Source organism: Balaenoptera physalus (assembly GCF_965194825.1).
Source record: "Balaenoptera physalus genome assembly, chromosome: 4".
In the NCBI taxonomy this organism is placed as follows: domain Eukaryota; kingdom Metazoa; phylum Chordata; class Mammalia; order Artiodactyla; family Balaenopteridae; genus Balaenoptera; species Balaenoptera physalus.
Window position 1 is genome coordinate 133,667,346 of NC_138891.1, and position 22,028 is coordinate 133,689,373.

Genomic DNA, 22,028 nt, shown 5'->3' on the forward strand with positions numbered 1-22,028 from the left:
TTAAAATAGTAAGAAAATTAACAGAGGAAATTAAATGATATTCTAAAAAAAATTTTTAACACAAAGGAAAGCAGTAAAAGAGGAACAGAGAAACAAAGAAGAGACATATAGGAAACAAACAGCAAAACGGCAAAAGCAAATCCAAACATATTATTACTTACATTAAATTTGAATGGTCTACAATCCAATCAAAGAGCAGGGATATTCATATTGGACAAAAAGGGCAAGAGTCAACTATGTGTTGTCTGCAAGAGAACACCTTAGATTCTGAGACATAAATAGGTTGCAAGTAAAAAGAAGGAAAAAGATATGCCATGAAAACAGCAACCATAAGAGAGTTGGAGTAGCTATATGGATATCAGCTAAAATAGATGTTAAGACAAAGAAATATTACTAGAGACAGAGATGTTCCAAAATGATAAAAGAGTCACTATATCAGGAATGTATAACAATTATAAATATATATGCATCTACTACCAGAACCTCAAAAACATGAAAGAAAATGGAGAAAATTAAATGGAAATGTAGACACAAATAATAAATGTGGAGAGGGTGTGGAGAAAAGGGAACCCTCCTACACTGTTGGCGGGAATGTAAATTGATACAGCCACTATGGAGAATTGGCATGGAACTTCCTTAAAAACCTAAAAATAGAGTTACCATATGGTCCAGCAATCCCACTCCTGGGCATATATCCAGAGAAAACTCTAATTCGAAAAAGATACATGCACCCCAATGTACATAGCAGTACTATTTACAACAGCCAAGACATGGAAGCAACCTAAATGCTCATTGACAGATGAATGGTAAAGAAGATGTGGTATGTATATATACATAATGGAATACTACTCAGCCATAAAAAATTGAAATAATGCCATTTGCAGCAACATGGATGGACCTAGAGATTATCATACTAAGTGAAGTCAGACAGAGAAAGACAAATATCATATGAATCACTTATATGTGGAATCTAAAAAATGATACAAATGAACTTATTTATAAAACAGAAACAGATTCACAGTCATAGAAAACAAACTTATGGTTTTACCAAAGGGGAAAGGGCCAGGGTTGGGGGGCGCAGGGATAAGTTAGGACTTTGGGATTAGCACATACCAACTACTATATATAAAATAGGTAAACAATGAGGTCCTACTGTACAGCACGGAGAACTGTATTTAATATCTTGTAATAAACTATAATGGAAAAGAATCTGAATCACTTTGCTGTACACCAGAAACACAACATTGTTAAGTCAACTATACTTCAGTCATTAAAAAAAGGAAATGTAGACAGTACAATAATAGTAGTTGGAGATTTCAATATCCTACTCTCAATTAGTTATAGAAAAACCAGACAGAAAATCAGCAAAGGTACAGAGGACTTAAAAAACACTATCAACCTACACAACCTAATGGTATATGTAGAATATTTCACCAAACAACTGCATAATCACATTCATTTCAAGAGCAGGTGGAACATTCTCCAGAATAGATCAAGCGCTACGCCATAAAATAAATCTCAATATATTTAAAAGGAGTGAAATCATACAGAGTCTATTCTTTTAATTCACCGTGGAATTAAATTAGAAATCAACAACATGGGACTTCCCTGGTGGTCCAGTGGTTAAGACTCTGCCCTTCCAGTGCTTGCACTGCAGGGGGTGTGGGTTAGATCCCTGGTCAGGGAACTAAGATCCCACATGCTGTGTGGCATGGCCAAAAACACCCAAAACAACAACAACAAAAAACACAACAGAAGGAAATTTGGGATATCCTAATATTTGGAAGTTAAGCACTACACTTTAATGCATGAGTGAAAAAAGAAATCATGAGAGCAATTAGAGAATATTTCAAATTATATTAAAATGAAAATGTGACATATCATATTATGGGTATAGCTAATGCAATGCTTAGAGGGAAATTTATAGTTTTAAATACCCACACTAGAAAAGAAGAAAGATTTCAAATCAATAAACAATGCTTCCACCTTAAGAAACTAGACAAAAGAAAAGCAAAATAAACCCAAGGCAAGCAGAAGGAAAGACATAATAAAGATTATATTGGAAATCAGAGAAATAGAAAACAGAAGAACAATAAAGAAAATCAATGAAACCGAAAGTTGGTTCTTTGAGGGGAATTCCCTGGAGGTCCAGTGGTTAGGACTCCGCCTGAGTTTGATCCCTGGTTGGGGAACTAAGATCCCACAAGCCGTAAGGTGTGGCCAAAAAACAAAAACAGAAACAAAAGTTGGTTCTTTGAAAAACGTTAACAGAACTGACGACTGTTTAGTTAGATTGAGCAAGAAAATAAGAGTAACAAAGAAATAGCCAAAATCAGTAATGAAGGCAGGGATACTACTACCAACCCTATAGAAATTTAAAATTTATAAGAAAATATTATGACCAACTCTATATCAACAAATTAAACAATTTAGATGAAGTGGACAAATTCTTTAGAAGACATGCATTACCAAAACTGAATCAAGAAGAAATAGAAAATCTAAAATGAATTCTAATAAGAAACTTAATTAGTTATGAACAATCTTCCCACAAAGAAAAGCCTGAGTATGGATGGCTTCTCAACTCATTCAATGACACCAGTATTATCCTGATATCAAATAAAGACATCACAAGAAAATAACATTACAGATATTAACAAATCAAATTCACAACACATACAAAGGATTATATTCTCCGTTCAAATGGGATTTATTACAGGAATGCATGGTTGATTAAACACCTGAAACTCTATCAATGTAATACACTAGATAAATAGAACAAAGGACAAAAACCACATGATCATCTTAATAGATGCAGAAACATCATTTGACAACAGCTAACATCCTTCATGTAAACAAACTAGGAATAGATGGGAATTTCCTCAACCTGGATAAAGGGCATCTATGAAAAACCTACAGCAAATATCACACTTAATGGTAAGAGACTGAATGCTTCCCCTAACTATTGAGAACAACCCAAATATCTCAACTCTCACCACTTCTGGTCAACATTGCACTGGAGGTTCCAGCCAGTGTTATAAGGCCAAAAATGGGAATAGACTTGCATAGACATTTCATCAAAGAAGATATATAAATAGCTAATAAGCACATGAAGAGATGCTCAACATCATTAGTCGTTAGAGAAATGCAAAATAAAAGTACAATAAAATACCACTACATACTCACTGGAATGGCTATAATAAAAAAGATAAACAATAGCAAGTGTTGGCAAGGATGTGGAGAAAGTGGAACCTTTCTATTGCTGATGGGAATATGAAATAATGTAACCACTGAAATATCGTTTGGCAGGTTTTAAAAAAATTGAAAAGTTAAAGAGCAAGCTAAAGAGAAATGAAACTGTATGTCCACACAGATGTGTATACCAATGTTCTTGGCAGCATTACTCATAATATTCAAAACCTGGAAATAATCTTGCATTAGTCTGCTAGAGCTTCTGTAACAAAGTGGCTTAAATAACAGAAATTGAATTGTCTCAGTTCTGGAGACTAGAAGTCTGAGATCAAGGTGTCAGCAAGGTTGGTTCCCTCTGAGGCTGTGAGAGAGAATCTGTCCCATGCCTCTCCCCCAGCTTCTTGGGGTTTGCTGGCAATGTTTGGCTTTCCTTGGCTTGTAGAAGCATCACCCTGATCTCTGCCTTCATCTTCACATAGTGTTCTCCTTGTCTGCCTATCTGTGTCCAAATTTCCTTTTTATAAGGATACTAATCATATTGCATAAGGGGTCTACCCTACTCCAGTATGATCTCATATTAACTAATTTCATTTCCAAAATCCTGTTTCCAAACAAGGTCACATTTCGAGGTGGTTAGGACTTCAACATATGAATTTTGGAGGGGACACAATTCAACAACACAAATGTCCACCAACCTGTGACCGGAAAAACAATTTATGGTATATTCGGCAATGGAATACTCTTTTAGACATACAGAACAAACTACCAAAATATGTTACAACATAGATTAAGCTCTAAAACATTATGCTAAGAAGCCAGATGCAAAATCATACACTACATACTGTATGATTCCATTTATAAGAAATGTCCAGATAAAGCAAATTTATAGAGACAAAAGCAGATCAGTGGTTGACTAGGGCTTGGAGTGGGAGAATGGCTTAAGCAAAAACCAGATGAGGAAATCTCCTATGCTGATGGAAATGTTCTAAAACTGCATTTTGGTAATGGTTGCCAATTACATAAATTTACTAAAAATATCGCTGAAGTGTATACTTACAATAGGTGAATTTTTTTTTTTAAACAGTGGTTTTTTTGTTTGTTTGTTTTAAATTTATTTATTTATTTTTGGCTGTGTTGGGTTTCTGTGCGAGGGCTTTCTCTAGTTGTGGCAAGCGGGGCCACTCTTCATCGCGGTGCGCGGGCCTCTCACTATCGCGGCCTCTCTTGTTGCGGAGCACAGGCTCCAGACGCGCAGGCTCAGTAGTTGTGACGCACGGGCCCAGGTGCTCTGCGGCATGTGGGATCTTCCCAGACCAGGGCTCGAACCCGTGTCCCCTGCATTGGCAGGCAGATTATCAACCACTACGCCACCAGGGAAGCCCTGGGTGAATTTTTTATAGTACATAAACTATATATTAATAAAGTGCTTTTTTTCTTTTTAAAGAAAAAAATTCTGGGGTTGGGGACCAGCAATCTGAGTTTTAACAAGTCTTCCAGCTGATTCTAAGGTATATTAACGTTTGAGAATCACTGCTCTAAAGAGACTGTTTAAACCAGATGAACTTGAGAAAATGTCATTGATGCCTAAGTCTCACCAGTTTCCTACCCAGAGTGGTAGAGAATCGTGAAGACAATTATATCCCCTAAAGCGAATGAGTAACTACATTTTCCTTACAAATCTGAATAGCATGTGTGTTGAGTTTGATACAGAGCCTACACTTAGGGGTGACCCTGAGGTTCACATCTGTGTCCAAAAGGACACTTCCAGCTCAGCACTTCGAGGTTCCTCAGGCACCCAGACGCACCCTGACCTTACCCATGAACACAATCAAGCTGCTTCCTGCTAAAACTCCTTTTGTGGCTTCTCATCTCTTGTCAGTTAGAAATTGTTTCGACCTCATGTTACAGAAACCTGGTTATGCTTGTTTAATCAAATGCAAGTTTATTTTCTTCATGGGATGGAAAGTGCCAAGGTAAGCAGACCATTTCCAGTGAAAACCATTGTTGGTTTCTTATGTATCTTACAGCAATGTAATATGCATTTACTGTTTAAATATATGCAATCTGAAGATGTGAATATAATTGGGCCCAAGCACACTGTTTTCAAAAATCTCCCAAGTGGTTCTGAGGTGCAGCCAGTGTGGACAAGCACTGTACCTAACCCAGGTGCCTTTGATTTACAGTTGAGTTCTAGAGAGAATTACCCAAGATGATACAGTGGGCCAGAGTGGGCCTGAGCCCAGGCTGCAACTGCTAAACAGAGAGCGTATGACAGGTTATAGCCAAGATTATTAAATATACAGCTAACTCTCAATTATAGTTTGCAAATTTCTAATCCCAGACTGTTCACTCCTGTTTACTAACAATATAAACTAATTTTTATACTTTTCCCTCTCCAACTTCCAAAAATGCCTCAGATAGTTTGTGATTCTGGGATATAATCTTCTCACACTGTTTACTGGTAATAGCTTCCAGTTTTTGGAATTTACTAACATTAAATATATGCAGGTAGGACTAGCTAATACTGCCTTTAACTGTTTTTAATTTGCTTCCTAGTTATTTTGTTTTTATTTTTTGGCTGCACTGCGCAGCATGTAGGATCTTAGTTCCCTTACCAGGCATTGAACCTGCACTCCCTGCATTGGAAGCGTGGAGTCTTAACCACTGGACCACCAGGGAAGTCCCTGCTTCCTAGTTATTAGCGCATTTATTTCTTAGCGTTTAAAAAAGCCTCTCTTGGGACTTCCCTGATGGCGCAGTGGTTAAGAATCCGCCTGCCAATGCAGGGGACACGGGTTCCATCCCTGGTCTGGGAAGATCCCACATGCCGCAAAGCACCTAAGCCCGTGCGCCACAACTACTGAGCCCGCGTGCTGCTACTGAAGCCTGCACGCCTGGAGTCTGTGCTCCGCAACAAGGAAGCCACCGCAGTGAGAAGCCGCGCACAGCAACGAAGAGTAGCCCCCGCTCACTGCAACTAGAGAAAGCCCGCGCGCAGCAACAAGACCCAACGCAGCCAAAAATAAAAATAAAAAATAAATAAATAAATAAATATTTTAAAAAGCTTCTCTCTTTGTACTTTGCTTCTTTTGTATTCTCCCTAGTTCTGACATTTTCCTACAATTCATATAAAAACATATTTTTCATCAGCAAAGGTCTTGGTGATAATCCCTTTGTGATGTGTGATGTGAAGGAAATTAAAAAACTACTTATTTACTGAGCATGAGGAAGGTGTAAAGGGGGAATCACCTTGGGATTACAGAAGAAAAAAATGATTTGGGGAAAGAGATGAGATAAAGGAGAAAGGGGAAGAGTGAGTCCTAAGAAAGGAAGGAGAGGAAGAGGAAAAGGATGGAAACGCCAGACCGAATTTCTGGTCTACCTTCTTGCTTACCTCTTAACCACAGAGGTCCCCAAACACTGATTTTTATCCCCAGGAATGCCAGAATGACACACGGTAAGCTGCTTAGTCATCTGCACAGGCTGTCTTAGGAGCAAACAAATACTGTTCAAGATCACGTATTTATATTCCTTAACCTTGTTCTAGAAGGAGGGGTAAGATTCTGGGTGGAAGCACTTTCTTGGCTCCACACTCCCTCAGGGGAAATGTGGCCTGAGGAGGAACAGGACAGGGCCCTCTAAAGTGTGGGACTCCCTTGCCCAGGTGTGAGGGCGGGAGTAGGAATAAACCCCAGGGGTCCTCTAATCCTGCATGACACAAGCCCTGGCACTGACCCAGGCTTTGTCTCCATATCTCAAAAGAGGAGGGACTCAGGATCCCAGGGCCACTCTGTACATGGGCTGCTTTGTTGGCGAGTGAACTGAAATCTGATTCCAACTTCCTGGAACTTTGAGGCCAAAGAGAAACTTTGGCCTTGGGCAAAGACCCTGTGGCTGGGATTTGCACATTTATGCAACTGCCTGGCACAAGTCAGCTATCTGGGAAATGCTAGTAAGTACAACAAGCAAAATTACAAATATGTATACTTTCAAGAGGATGATAAAAAAATGTGGATTGTGTATCTCTGACAGAGGATGCCTTTGAGTCCAAGGGTGTAATTAAGTAAATAAGTAACGGACAGCCAAGAAGTGGCTGAATCAGCTTCTGCCTTGTTTCACTCTGGCCTTGAACTAGGTGTCAGTGTTTCGTCATCCTTAGAACTAAATCCTCCCTACCGAGCATTAGAGGGAAATGCAGATTGCGTTGGAGTTCACGGGGAGATGGGGAGGATTTCAATCCCACAAAACAAAAACAGAAATCCCCAGCAGCCAGAGCTCTTCTCCCTTAGGTGTGTCCCTTACTGGCCCCTGTCTGGGTCTCCTTGACTCCACGTTTCTTTTTGGGATGCTTTCTCTATCTCCTCTTTTGAGTCAGGTAGGTCCAGCTCTTGCCCTCAACTTGCATACTTCACTGGGCATGAAAAACACCTGCAAGTCAGAGCTTCTCAAAGTGCCAGCATCAGCGCTACCTGGGCATAAGGTAGGAATGTAAATTCCAGGTTTCCACCCCACACTCGCTGAGTCAGAAACGTAGCAACCTGCAGTTTAACGAGTTTTCTGGGTAAGTCCAAAGCATGCTTCCAGGTTAAATTAACCTCACCTCTGAAAACAGTTCACTCATCCTTGTTATTCAGGCAGCCCCGTAGGGAGGGAAGATGAAAACCCTTCTCTTGATGTTCCCCTCCAGCCCCCTGGTTTATCAAACTGTTCTGCCAACAAAAGTATGTGTGTGTGTTGGTGGGGGGAGGGGAATTCTCATTCTAAGCCAAACTGTGGCAGACAAATGCACATCCATCGTAAAAAAATGTTTTGAGAGAACATTAGTAAAAGTTTAATTCGCACTCCCCAAAGGTACCCACCCGTGGTCTCTTGTACATCTTTCTAGATTTCTGAGCGCACAAGTAAATATGTTTATACTTTTAAATAAAAACCCACAGAAGTAGTTTGTACTGTTTGCTCATTTCATGTTTTTGAAGTCTTTTCCTTGAAGGATAAGAAATACTCTGAGGTACGGAGGTATCATAAATTATTCACCCCTTCTACCCTTTTCCTTGACATTTGGGGCAGCAGTCAGACAAAACACAGAGGTATGGAGAAATCAATCAGTTGACATTCTTTGGTATTTTCACGTTTGTGGCCTTGCCAAACAAGAAATATTCGAAAAGAATACACAATTCTGATAACCAAATAACTCTATACGTTCAGGACTACGAAAATTGTAGGGAAGAAAAGGTGGGACCAGGGACTGAGATGCGTCGACTTTACATACCCTCCGAAATCCAAAACACAAGACAATTAAAAAGTAAAAGCTATCAAAAGCACCCAGCTCGACAGTCCCAACTTCTAAAAAAACAAATGCGACAACATTATGACCAAAGTCAGTTATAACTAACTACATTTCCAGACAAAGGGACTTCAGATCTTCAAGGCGTGCCGCGTATACCTCATTTTCCTTATTTTGTGTACTGCAATCCACGGACTACACCCTTTGGAGGAGAAGAGCTGTTTTTCTCCACCGTTCCAGGTTTCTGGGCGTTTTACGGGCGCCGGGCGGAGGGAACCGGCGGCGCGAAAAGCAAGGCGCCACAAGCGGCCCTTTGGCCCCGCCCCCGGTGGTTCCCGGCCACTCGCGTCCCGTGGGGAGCGGGCTGAGAGCGCGGGCGGCGATTGGTTCCGGGCCAGGGTGGGCGGGGCGCGGCGGCCCGTCATATAAAGGTGCCGCGGCTCGGCGCGGCGCTGCGTCCTCGGTTTGCGTTTCACGCTTCTTGTGTGGCCTTTGCAGTGGACCGGAGCGCGTCCCCGCGAGTCATGGTGACGAAGGCCGTGTGCGTGCTGAAGGGCGACGGCCTGGTGCAGGGTACCATCCACTTCGAGCAAAAGGCAAGGCCCGGCGGGGGGAGACCGGCGGCGAGGCCGTGCCCGCACACCTGTGCCCCGGAGCGGCCGGCGGGGCCTCGGGCCGCCCTCGCCACGCCCCCGGCGCGTGGGTCGGCGGCTCGGCGTACCCCGGGTCCTCGGCCGTGCGGCGCCCTCCGAGCCGCCAGCCGCGCGCGACCGCGGAGTGCTGAGTCACCGGGCGAGCCCGGCAGCGGTGGTGCGTGGCGAGGCCTGGGCGGGAGTGCAGGGAGGGAACACTCGGCGGCCCCGTGGGTGCCGACCACCGCGAGTTTCGGAGGGAGGAGAGCCGGTTGCCCCGGCGCCTCCTCGGCGTCCGTAGGCCCGGGCGGAGACCTGAGGTGCTTGAGGACGCTGTGGCCCTTCTTGCGGGCTCAGTTTTTGGGTCCTGAGATACCGCGGATGCTGAGTTGCGCAGTCTGAGGCCTGGCCGGTCCTTGAGACCCGGGGGCGGCGGATGCGGCTGGGCCGTCTGGGTCTCGTAGCATCCGTATCCCTTTGGGACTTCCTTTCCAGCTTGAGCTCTCTAGTTCAGGGGGTCTGCAGACTGCGGCCCGCGGGCCTAATCTGCCCCGAGGCGGTGTTTGTACAGCCCTCGAGCTGAGTAGCTTTTATATATTTATGCTTTTATATGTTTGTGTTGAAAAGGTCGTGAAAACAAGAGTAGGCGATAGTGATCCTTCACAGAAAAGTTTGCTGACCCCTGCTCTAGGTCAGGGTCATCCTTTAAGGGCAAAGAGGACGGCCCTGGTCAGAGCTCCAAAAGCCAGAGATCATCTAACAGCCTCCTTTGTTGGGGGTTTTCCAGAGGAGCGACTTTTAACTCTGGGTGCACAGCAGACTCATTTGGGGAGCTTTTTAAAATACAGATACCAGGGCTCAACTCCGGATCAATTACATCAAAACCTGATGGGGTGCAGTCTGAGTGTTGCTCTTTTTAAAGCTTCTTAACAGTGTACGGAGGATTGAGAATTCCTGTTGGTAGAGAGTAGTGGATGAGGTTTGGAAGTCCAATGTTAGGAGACCTAGAGTATTTCCATTGCATGGAATTGTCACTTCTGTTCATGGAGCATTCGTTTAAACAAATTCCCTGTAAAGTGACTTTGAAATTTCTCTACCGGTGGGCCTGTTACTGAGATGGTAGCGGATAAACCTCTGAACAAATCTTGTAAAATAAAGTGTACAGACGTACTCACTGATAATACTGCAAAACACAGGTGTTGTGAGGAAGGAGCTTGTGATAAGACTGTCCCCCCAAATCTTAGTGAGGTTACCAGTGGGTGGAAAATTGTTTATGTTGGCTTGTTAATCATGAGGGAGTATTTAAGATATGAATGAGATTTAGTCGTTAAAGTGGTTTATGGACATGTGAGAGGGCATGCACAGTAATCTAGGTAAGTGTCCCATCTGTGAGATTTAAACGAGAGAGAGTTTATATTTGAGCTTAATTTCTTCCTTTAGGTGGTTTCCAGATTTTCTGGAAAAGCCAGACATTTGACTGAATTTTGCTGTTTTCATTTGCGAGACTTTGTTTTGTCCATCCTCTTTCCTCTCCGCTAGAGAACCTAAGAAGCCTCTGAGGGATTCTTTCCCTGTGGCCACTGAGAAAACGGCTCCTGGTGTTGCATTCAGAAGTTAAACTGGTTTTTCCACCTTCCCTGAGCAGCTTCTATGGCTCCCTCTTTTAAGTTCCAAACTTCATTTTGGTGGTGCCCTTTGTACCTGATAAAGACCCTTGGATATGCAGGTGTATTAAGTTGACAGTAAACTGTATTTCTTGGCCTATTGAGTGTTTAAAATTTTCGATTAGTTTCCAGTTTTCAAAAATCGGACATTTTCACACCTGTAAGTCCAGATTCTTAGCTTCTCTTGAAAAATCTGGAGATCTGCCCATACTGAGCCTTCATTAGTCCAGGGCAACGCTGTGCTGGACCAGTTTACATTCCTCCTGCTTCCCTGACCTGTTTTACTCTTTTGACAATAGCCTGGTCCCTGCAGGGCTGTACCCAGGCAGCTTACTGTTGAACTTCTTGTGCTCTGTGCATTACCAGTCAAGGGGAGGCTTGGAAGAACCCGCCATATTCGTCTGTCTGTGCTCTTGATGACGTGGCGTGCTCTGGGGAATAACTTTCACATTTGGCGTTTTCCAGAGTTAAAGGTTGCACGTAGAAGAATCATAGTGTATCTGTTCTCAAAAAGAAACACAAGAGGCGGCGGTTGCCAGGCTACTTCCTTTGAGCAGTGGTATCTAGCCAGTGGAAAGTCCGATCTTCAAGGCTAACACCTCTTGTAACTGTTGGCCTTGGCTTTCTAAAAAACAAAGACACCGTCATGTATTGCTCTATGGTGTGGATGCTGTGTCTATTTCATTTTGCTTCCTAAGATCTCTTTGTAGCTGTAGAAATGACTTCTTTGATTTCAATATGTAGCATGCGGTACCATTATCCATCACCATTGCCTGAATTGCAGTGTGTTTTTTTTTCACCTGCTTTAGTGTTTTGTTGTCCTTTCTTTTTGGTCTCAGTAGTGGAAAGGTTATCTAGGTTTCAGTGCCTGAAAGGACTTGAGAAAGCAGTACTTCTGGTTGGACTAGGGTCAGTCCCCCAGGGGCAGTGAGGCAAGATATCTTCTGGCTGTACATCAAAAATATCCGTGCTGGAAACTGATAAACACCCCTCTGGTGGAGAGTGGGGAACAGGGATCCTAGGGTAGCAAGTTGGATATTTTTTTTTCTTTTTAAGGCAAATTTATATGATTGCTAACATAGAAGAGTGCATGAAGAAAGTAGGGTGCTAAAAAGTGTATGATGTGCTAACATTTGGGTTCAAAAGTTTGATTTGTACACATACACTCACTATGCGCAAGTACGACCTATTTGAAGTATTTACATAATAAACAAGAACTTATTCATATTACGTATGAATAGAGTAGTTTAGCAGCTTGCTGGAGGTTCACTCCTAGAAAGTGGCAGACCTGGGATTTGGACACAGATTTTTCGACTCCTGAGTCCATGTTCTTTTCACTTTCCTGTGAGTGGTAAAGATAATTCAACTGTTTTCTTTGTTCAGAAGTATTTGCTGTCTCAAACTTCTTGCACTTTTCTTTGAATAAAGGAAGATGGGATGGTCGTGGTATCGGGATCCATTACAGGATTGACTGAAGGCTATCATGGATTCCATGTCCATCAATTTGGAGATAATACACAAGGTGGGTGTTGTGCTGGTTTAGTGACTGACAGTTATTTCACCTAGTAAGATAAACTGAGTAGAGTTACCCCCAAACATTAAAAACTTGCGACAGTTTTTTTAAAAGTCAAGTTAATATGACTACTAAAGTCAATCTCAGGGATAAAAATGGCTTTTGACTCTTCCCTGTGGAATGGAAGGAGAAGAAGTTGATGTTTTGTATCGTGATTATGGGTTGATTATGTAAGAGTCTCAGGTGTGTTTTAAGAAAACAATAGAAAACAACACAGCTTCTTTCTGACCTTCCCCTTTATTCCCAGGTGTTGGTGAGCTGGGGCTTGAGGGCGGGTGTGGCAAGCAGGGTGCATTTATCTGCATAACCCTGCGAGGTAGCGCTTTGCCTCTAGCCTAAGGGCCTTATCGGGGAGGGGCAAGGTACAAACTGATGAGGGGGTGTAAACTGTTCGCGCTTTGGATTGTGCTTCATTTTCTCAAGTTGGGTTTAGAAGCAAGTCAGCAGAAGCTTATGGGTTAAATTGCCGTATCTGAGTAAACTTAGTGTTTAGACTTTTTATGATGAGAACTTAATTCATTTTGCTGGAACGTGTGTGTGTGTTTATTTTATTGGAGTATAATTGCTTTACAGTGTTGTGTTGGTTTCTGCTGTACAATGAAGTGAATCAGCTATATGTATATATAATATCCCCTCCGTCTTAGAACTTGTTTTTAATGTTCCATAATTTGGTTTCTGTAAATAGTGATTTAATGATCAGATTTGATCCATTTCAATAATTATAAAGTCCCAGGACTTCCCTGGTGGTCCAGTGGGTAAGACTCCATGCTCCCAATGCAGAGGGCCCGGGTTGGATCCCTGGTTGGGGAACTAGATCCCGCATGCATGCTGCAACGAAGAGTCTACATGCCGCAACGAAGACCCGGTGCAGCCAAAATAAATTATTAATCTAAAAGAAATTTCTCAAGTCGTTTTTTTTTGGTTTTACTGCTTCTGCTTTGGGAGGTGATTGCTCTGTGGCTTCGACTTACTGTGCCACTTTCCGTAACCTGCATGTCTTCTCCCTGGGTAGAGGATGGATAAAAGCTGTAAACGGGAAACTTTCTATCAGCTGTTGAATGAAGAACCATGTCATGAAAGAGTCTCCTGCATTGTTGTGGTTGTGTTCTATGTGAATGCTGTTCCCTGGTGCACTGGAGTGCCATTTTTACAGAATACAGTCTGAATGCCCCCGAGTTGTGCTGGGCAGCAGCCCTTGGATTAAGGTGCCGTTTTATATTCTGCATGCACAAAGTAAAGGCCATAAACAGGAGAGCTGCCTGGTAGTATGTTGCTGGGGAGATAAGTTTTTTGTAGTTGAGGTGTGCTGTTGTCATATGAAGTAGGATCATAATCATGGGATTTTAATAGAAGAACCGGACCATTGAAGATCAGGTCTTGGCCTTCTCATTTTACAGGGCAGTGAAGAAACCAAAGCCCAGAGAAGGGTATTAATTTAACTTTACCAGTGTTACACAGTAGTAGTTAGAATTTGTCTTTACTCCCTGCCCATTTTGTTTAACGTGTTGCTTTCTGTTTTTATTAGCCTAGAAGTCACAGTGTGGGTCAGTACTTTCTCCATTTGAGGTTTTTAGCAATGACCAGTTTCTTTTTAGAACTTATTTTGGAATTTTGATTCATAATTTAGCTACTTTTTTTTGTTTTTGTTTTGTAAACAGGCTGTACCAGTGCAGGTCCTCACTTTAATCCTCTGTCCAAAAAACACGGTGGGCCAGAGGATGAAGAGAGGTGAGTGACCTTAACTCTTTTTGAAATAATAGCGACGGCTTTGAGGGGGCAGTATGGGTATACGACTTGCAAACTGCATGCTAAGATAATTGCACCTCTGCTCTTGAGTTTGTTGCCCCCATGTAACCCCTTGCCCCCAAGTGCTGGAATGGCTTACTCCTTGGGCTAAGGAATTGACAAATAGGGACACTTAAAACGATTTGGTTTTGTAGCATTTATTGAATATAGAGCTCATACAAGTGTCAAAGGGAACTAATACAGGAAATGTCATGAATAACAGTACTGTCAACCACTAGCAAAATAAACCATTGTGAAACACTGGAAGGTTTGTAGATAAAAATTTGATATTGAAAATTCAGTGAGACTCCCATTTGTATATGTTTGTTTTCTGAGAGCCTTTCAGGAAAATATTAAATTTAAGGACAAGGATTAATTTATTTTTATATCAGAGGCCCTAGGGGCATAGCTCTCTTAGCCATGCCAGGAATTAACAGGCATAACTCAGTAACTTAGAGTTTACCCTTTGGTCCTTTACCTCTGAGATTAGAGGTGCACCCCATCCCACCACTCTTCCCAGAGCATTGCTGTATAGATTTGAAGCCTGTGTTTGAAGAGCTGTGTGTCTAGAACATCTAGTTACTTGTTTTTAAACTTACATGTTTTCAAGGTTTTGTCAGTCTGGAAAAGTGGGTTCTATTTGGTATAGACTATATCCACCTCTTAGCCCACCCTTATATATCTGACTCAGTCCATTTTTAATTTAGCTCATGAACGAAAGTTAAATAGAAACCAGTCCTAATCCCTCTAACGCTTTTTCAACGTTAGGCATGTTGGAGACCTGGGCAATGTGAAGGCTGACCAAAATGGTGTGGCCAAAGTGTGTATTGAAGATTGTGTAATCTCACTCTCCGGAGACCATTCCATCATTGGCCGCACAATGGTGGTAAGTGTTCATATAATAATAATATGCATAAAATTTCTTCTAACACGTGGTCATGTATGTTTTCATGATTTCATGATTATTAGTCCTGGTTTCTAAGGATCCATATAAATTGTACTTTTAGTTCAGATTAGGAAAAGCAATTATTTTATTGGATGATTACAGTGAAGATGAATTAATGATCTATGATTAATGAACACTGTTTTGCTAAGATGCGGTAATAAAGTAGATTACATTTGATCATATTAATTAGATCTGTGTTACAGAAACAGGAGTGGTCTTTATCTAGTTTTTAAGTGGCCAGACTTCCTTGCCACTACTGGGTTTCCCCCTTGTAGTTAACTAGAGCATCTTAAGTCTGAAATCGGATGGACCTCAATACTAATATTCATTCATGTCTGCAGGTATCATCACTTGCTTAATATGTGGGAAGCAGTTGCCCCAAGTTACGTAGAGCTGCATCTGGTTCATACAGAACACCACCTAGGATAGGCTCCCTTTTGCCTGCCCCAGAGGACAGTTAACATTCAGTAGACACCTCCTTTTAGTTGACCCTTTTATTCTTAGAATTTTCTTCACCTGTAGTTGTGAAGCAGAAAAATCACCTATCAGTGTTTGATGAGCAAAATTTAAAATACTGCTGCTTGAATACGTCAAGATATTTTTAGGATTACCTCTTATTTATGGCATGATTTATGGCATTTTAGGCATGATTTTGATGTTCTTTTTTGTTATTCACTTTTTTTTTCCCCAAAGCAATTTATACAATAAAAGAATGACTACTGTAACTGAGATTACTAGAATTTCTCATGTTGGATTCAGCATGTGGCAGCTGTGTAAGCTAATTGTACGGGTTTTTTGTATTTCATTTAGAGATAGCACTGCTTACCTAGTGTTTAAGGGTAACTATTTCTTTGCATCATCAAGAAAAAGCTTTGAGTAGTAGTTTCTACTTTTTACTACTAAATATTAGCATACTTTCCTCCTAGTAAAATTATTTTAACATGTTATTTTCTAATATTAAATGGTTCTTAAAAGTCTTTTGGGTATTGTTGAGAAGAGATGGTAATTGCTTGATAGCCCTAAGTTAATGTGTTCTTAAAATTTTTTAAAGGTCCATGAAAAACCAGATGACTTGGGCAGAGGTGGAAATGAAGAAAGTACAAAGACAGGAAACGCTGGAAGTCGTTTGGCCTGTGGTGTAATTGGGATCGCCCAATAAACATTCCCTAGAGGTGGTCTTGAGTCCTAGTAACTCATATGTTATCTTGCTAGTTGTAGAAATTTAACTAGATAAACATTAAACAAACACCGTAACCTTAAAAGTGTATTTTGTGTGACTTTTAATTGCTTTAAGTACCTGTAATGAGAACTGATTTATGATCACTTGAAGATTTGTATAAGACTCATACTCAAAGTGTCTGTTTCAGTGGTCTCTGTATTTTGCCAAACTTAGTCACATATGGATATTATTTGTCTGAATTTCTTCAGTTCTCACTCAAGCCTGCAATAAACATTCTCTGTGGCACTGTATTTTGAGCCTATTAAAGTTATCTAAATGGAAATTCTAAATTAGCTCTGATACTCCTACACAGAGCTTGAATGGAACAGATTTAGTAATATGTTGACAGGTATTAACTATTTCATAGAGCTCTTTTTTGAAAGTGTTTGTTTTAAATGAGATCAAAATGTTTAAAATTTTAGCAACTGGTACATTTAGCTAAGACTAAGCTGAACTTTAATCTCAGACAAATAGGCTATCCTTTGTTAGCTTTAGGGAAATTAAAGTGGTACCTTTATTTTAAAAAGTTATGGTTGAAGAGAGCCCCTTTGATAACTTTCAGTGAAATTGTGAATGGCAAGTTAGTTAGAGCCTCAGGTAGCTGAGAAGACTTACCTACCTGTCAAATAGCGCATACTCCATTTTTGTAGAACCGTGAACTTTTAGTTTATAATAAAAGTAGAGGTTGGCACAGTCTGCTTTCAGATAAGCTCCTTAAAGAAATCATTATGCCACTGTAAGGTGGAAGCAAAGAAATGTTTGATTGTGGGTTCTGACTGTTTGTTTAAATACAAGAACTGACACACGCAGTTAGTGAATTCAAGTCTTTCTCTTAATGGAAATATGTACCTGTAAGAGAATGCTTTTAAGTGAAGTGTTAATCTAACTCAGGTTTGACTGTGGGTTATAGTTGTTTATTAATTGAAAATTATGGAATATTACTTCTGATAGAGAAGCCAGATAAGCAACAGTTTTGGTTGGTCATAAATTATATGATGGACTTTATCAAGCGAAGATCACTTAGGAGAGGAAAAGCTAATTTAGAGTAAGAATTTGTAGTGTTTGTTTGTTTTCAACGTTTGAAATTGGTGATAACAGAATGCTCACAATAATGGTTACAACTACCATCAGGTAGGGGATTTAAAAACAAACACTAACAAACAGATTTCATAATGTACAGTTTTGTTACATAAATGGGATAAGACTCAAATACAGGACTTGCTTGTATCCTTTAAAGCCTCAAGTGTAATTACTACCACTTGGTACTTTTGGGGTTTTGTCATGTGCAAATAGGGTGACCTTAATACTTTCAATTGGGAATACAGGGCTGCGAGTCCTTGAAATCTGAACACTAATCAATCAGGTGTATATTTATTTCCAAAAGCAGTTTCAGCTGGGACTTTTAAACTTCTCAATGGGCCAACATAAAACTGAGGATAAATTTTATAACTCAAGTCTGCATATATGAAACTGGATTTTCTCTTACTTTCCAAAGGCAGGGACTCAAGAACATTGCCCTAAATAAATACATTTTCCCCCATCAAAACAAAGGTCTTGCTGCAGAAAACTCAAAACCAAAGTAATAAAGCAGCTTCGCCTGGGGATGAGGGTAAAGAAAAAAAATCTGTTCCGCACACTGAAACTAGGACAGTTTAAAAATAATATGATTTAAGAAGAAAAAAAGCTTCAAGCCCGTAAATACTTGGATTATGATGTTAACGGTCTTTCTTTTCCTTGGCACTAGGTAAGCAGCTTTATGTAACTGCTTTTCTGTACTATTTCAGGTATAGGTTTGATTTGGCTTTGGATGTCTTCATGTAATAGCTCTTGGATAACCTACAACTATTTTTCCTAGTTAACCCTAGTTAAGGAAAAGAAAGAGAGAAAGTACTTTGTAAGTGGCAAAAAGTTCAGTTTAACCTCTGCCCAGCAGGGGACTTTAAAAAATGGTAAAGAAAGGCAACAGGCAAGGCTTGTAGAAACAATAGGTTGCATTTAAGTCCTTAAACAGATAAGACAAAAAGCTTTTAGGTTGCAAATACTAACCTTGATGTTTCTTTCACCCTTTTGAAAAATGTAATGGGATGGTTAAGAAAAACACCCAACCTTCTAAATAAGTAATACCCAGGCAATCAGATAATTTATAGTACAACGGGTAATGCTGGGGTCCAGTTTTTCCCCCCAGCGAAAAAATTTTTTTACAATTATTTAGGGCAACATTTACCACAAAGCCAATGGCAAAAAAAGACCTTGACTGAATTCCAAAACAAGCTTTTCAGTTAACATTAAAACCATTAACCTTTGCCTTATGATTGAAATGCTAAAAATAAAAAATATTACAAATGAAGTGTTTTGAGAATAACTACATAAAGATGTCTATTTCCATCAAATATACAAGTCTAATTTAGACTCCAACACAGTATTAACAGCTCAAACTTTGATGGTGAACAATCCTTTTCCACCTTAATGCAGTGTAGGAAGAATAGCACACATTAAAGTTTGTTACGAAAATAGAGTTTATTAAAAACATCCCTATTGTTTTTGAGGAGCTTTCACCGTTACCTTGTCTTAAATTAAAAAAAAAAAAATAGAGAGCACTTCTAATTACGATTTGTAAACTTTTTAAAGTCAAAACTTTTAAAAAGTTACAGCAAAAAGGGTAATATTTATTCATATTTTCAGTATTTTTTGTTATTTTGTGGCTATTTTTAAATAGAAGGGAAGCAATCAAATTGCTTACAATTCCCCACCAACTACCGCGGGGCTGTGATATAGCAGGAGCAAGTATAATACAGCATCTGTACACTTCAAGCTCTACACTCCAGGAAGTGTCACTGTCACATGTGGACAAATTCCAGTCTCTAACGAGGAGCCTCGGCTGCTGAGCCAGAATCCTTTTCAGGTTCAACGGATGAGGTAGCCTCGGCAGGTAACTCTTCGGAAGGTTTTACAACTGCGGACTCACACTCCCCCTTATCAAGTTCTGAAACAGTGTCTACATTTCCCACTTGACTAATGGGAGGTTCAGCGGTTTTGTTACCGCCTGCCCTGTCTGTCACCTCAGGCTTCTCCTTGCCTCGGTTTTCCTCCTTCTCTCTACGAGACTCTCTATCTCTGGAATCTCTCTCTCTGTCCCGATGCCCACTAGAGCGTCTATTCCTCTCTTCCAAGTCTCTGTGCCTGTCCCGGTCAGGGCTCCTTCTTCCCCACTCTCTCCTTTCACGATTACTATTCTCTCTATCATCATTACGGTTCCCATACCGTTCCCGGTCATTTTCCACCCTATTTCCAAAAGATCTTCTTCCAAACCTTTCTTGGTCTCTACCTGAAGTGAACTGCTGCCTGTTATCGTTTCTAAACGGCTGTGGCTGCGTCGGCGGCTGCGGCTGCGATGGCTGCGTCGGCGGCTGTTGCTGTGGCTGCGGTGCCGGCGGCGGCTGCTGCGGCGGCGGCTGCCTTCCGTCTCTGTCCTCGGGACCCCCTGGGCCTGGCCCTGGGCCCCCGAGCCCTGGCACTCCACCGGGCCGGACAAAGGGGCCATGGGGAGGAAAGGGACCTTTCATTCCATGAGGCGGCGGCATCCCAAAGCCCCCGGGGCCTGGTGGCGGACCTCTATGCATCATATGCGGAGGCATGGGACGAGGCGGCATCAGAGGAAAGCGTGGCAGGTGAGGTGGAGGCATTCCTGGCGGGCGCTGGAGTGGGATCAGGCCGGGTCGGGCACCAAGAAGACCAGTGGATGGGGCTTGGAGCCCAATTACAGGGCCAGGTGCAACTCCTTGAGTACCTGCAAGGCAATAAAAAAGTGTAAATAAAATAACATAGAAGACAGCATATTCTGTTTTCAATTATTTCCTGTGGAGCTTGAAGCAAAATGAAATTCAACCCCAAACCTTCAAATCTCATACTGTTTGCCTGTCTACCTAGCAGAAAAAAGTGAGGGCCCAGTAAGAACTCCAGGCAAGCAGTCCTGGAGATACTATGTATACACGTCTGCCGAATACAGGTACAGGTCAAAATAAGCTGCAAAAAGAAGTTGTTATGTAGCAAATTTTGGAAAGAGCATGTCAGAATCTCCTTGTATAGCCTTGACTAATAGCTGTTTACCACTCAAGATACTTGAGAAACACATGTGCGCTGAGATAAAAGAACTGAACTAATGAGATAAAGAACTGAACTATTTGACCCAACTGAAGGTTATTTCAGGTGTACTCTTAGAAGAAAACTTCTTACTCTAAGTCTTAATTTGACTTTTTACTAGGAAAAAAATGGGATCAATGACCCAGAATATCCAGTGAAGAGGGAGGTTTCTTTGATTCTGTATCATTAAAATGCTTTGTTGCAGTTATTATTGCAGTAAGCATTACTTTAATGTTTATCAAGATCCATACACAAACGTAGAGTTTATTTTTACGAGTCCCTCTTCAAAGCACGGCACAACGTGTAAACTGCTATGCCGAAATGACTGCTGAACGATGCTGAGTGCTCAGCCAGTCACCTTCTATTCACTTTCCCAAAGGTGGCAAAACTGATAAAGTTAGTGCTGCTGCTGAAAGTGACAATGACTTACTTTATTTCCCATTTCCAGGAGGGTCTGCTTATGCTTTAAGAGTCAAGCAAATTCAACCCATCATTTATAGTAACATGGAAAAGGAGGATCTGTGTGGTTCACAACTTAAGTAACAGGTATCATGGTCTCTCTCAATTTATTTCTCTGCAAATATAAACATCACAAGGCAAATACTGTGACCAACAAGAGTTATTCTAATAAAGGAAAATGTTCCAGATATTGTCAGAATGTGCCATGTACTGCAGAAATGCCTTTGAGCAAGTTGTGGGTTATGACCATCAACTGGCAATGGTGAGAAAAATGCTTGCGTGACACTGACAGAAAACCCACCAGAGAGCAAACCCAATACTTCTTCATCTTTTTGTCCCCAGCATCATATTATTTTATGTTTACAGTTTCAATCACTTCCACTCACTTCAGCAAACATTTAACAAGTCCTATTTGCTCCTAGATTTTCTGCATAAACAATTAATACTAATATGATAGACAAGAATTTCTACTTCAGTTTTTGTTCCTCAGGACATATGGTCCAATACTATTCTGTCAGACTTAGGCACTAAATAGAGTAGACGGGAAAATGTATGTGTATCAGTTTATAACTCTTAACATGAAGACTCACCGCTTTGGTACTTAAAGAGAGTACTTTCTTTTAAATGCTTCAAGAGAAATACATTCAGTGAAAAGGATCTCACAGAGGAGCAACCTTGGACACATGCCTCAGAAATGGGGAAAATAATATCTGCCTCTTGTTGAGATTAAATGGGATAAAGTACATAAGCATGAGCTCAGAGCTTGGCACACAGTTAAGTGCTGAAATTATTATTCTACACATCTATTTTGACAGATAAGTATCCTAACACTAAATATTTCACTTTGCAAAAACACAACAGTTTTCTTTTCTGATCATTGAGATCTTACTGGCCTCTCCTGGTCCCCCAATATCCACCACTGTTTAGAGTCAAGCACTTTGGTAACTGGGAAAAAATTATGCTTCCATATGTCAGGCCTAAAGTTGAGAAATGCTAATTACCATAGTGAAAAGCCAGAAATGATGAATTGGATGAACAAGGCAAAGACCCCACAGGCTCTTTACACTCTCCTTAGGAAATCCCAGACAATGAACACATTACAGAGCTTATACTATTATCTCAGACTGATATAAAATT

At 41.0% G+C, this 22,028-nt stretch overlaps 2 protein-coding genes across 4 annotated transcripts in view; one reads left to right on the forward strand and one right to left on the reverse strand.

Moving 5' to 3' along the window:
- The first annotated feature begins 8,903 nt into the window (after positions 1-8,903).
- On the forward strand, positions 8,904-16,543 carry SOD1 (superoxide dismutase 1). Its single transcript, XM_082459786.1, has 5 exons — positions 8,904-9,069; positions 12,198-12,291; positions 14,001-14,070; positions 14,896-15,013; positions 16,125-16,543. The coding sequence occupies exons 1-5, from the start codon at positions 8,998-9,000 to the stop codon at positions 16,230-16,232; spliced, it is 462 nt and encodes a 153-aa protein (XP_082315912.1). The 5' UTR covers positions 8,904-8,997; the 3' UTR covers positions 16,233-16,543.
- A 2,247-nt stretch (positions 16,544-18,790) lies between these two features.
- SCAF4 (SR-related CTD associated factor 4) overlaps positions 18,791-22,028 on the reverse strand; it is a 56,081-nt gene continuing 52,843 nt past the window's right edge. For all 3 annotated transcript variants that reach the window (XM_082459756.1, XM_082459757.1, XM_082459755.1), the window contains exon 20: positions 18,791-20,079. In XM_082459756.1, the coding sequence (XP_082315882.1) occupies positions 19,154-20,079 (926 nt within the window). In that variant the 3' untranslated portion in view covers positions 18,791-19,153. The remainder of the gene's footprint in view (positions 20,080-22,028) is intronic.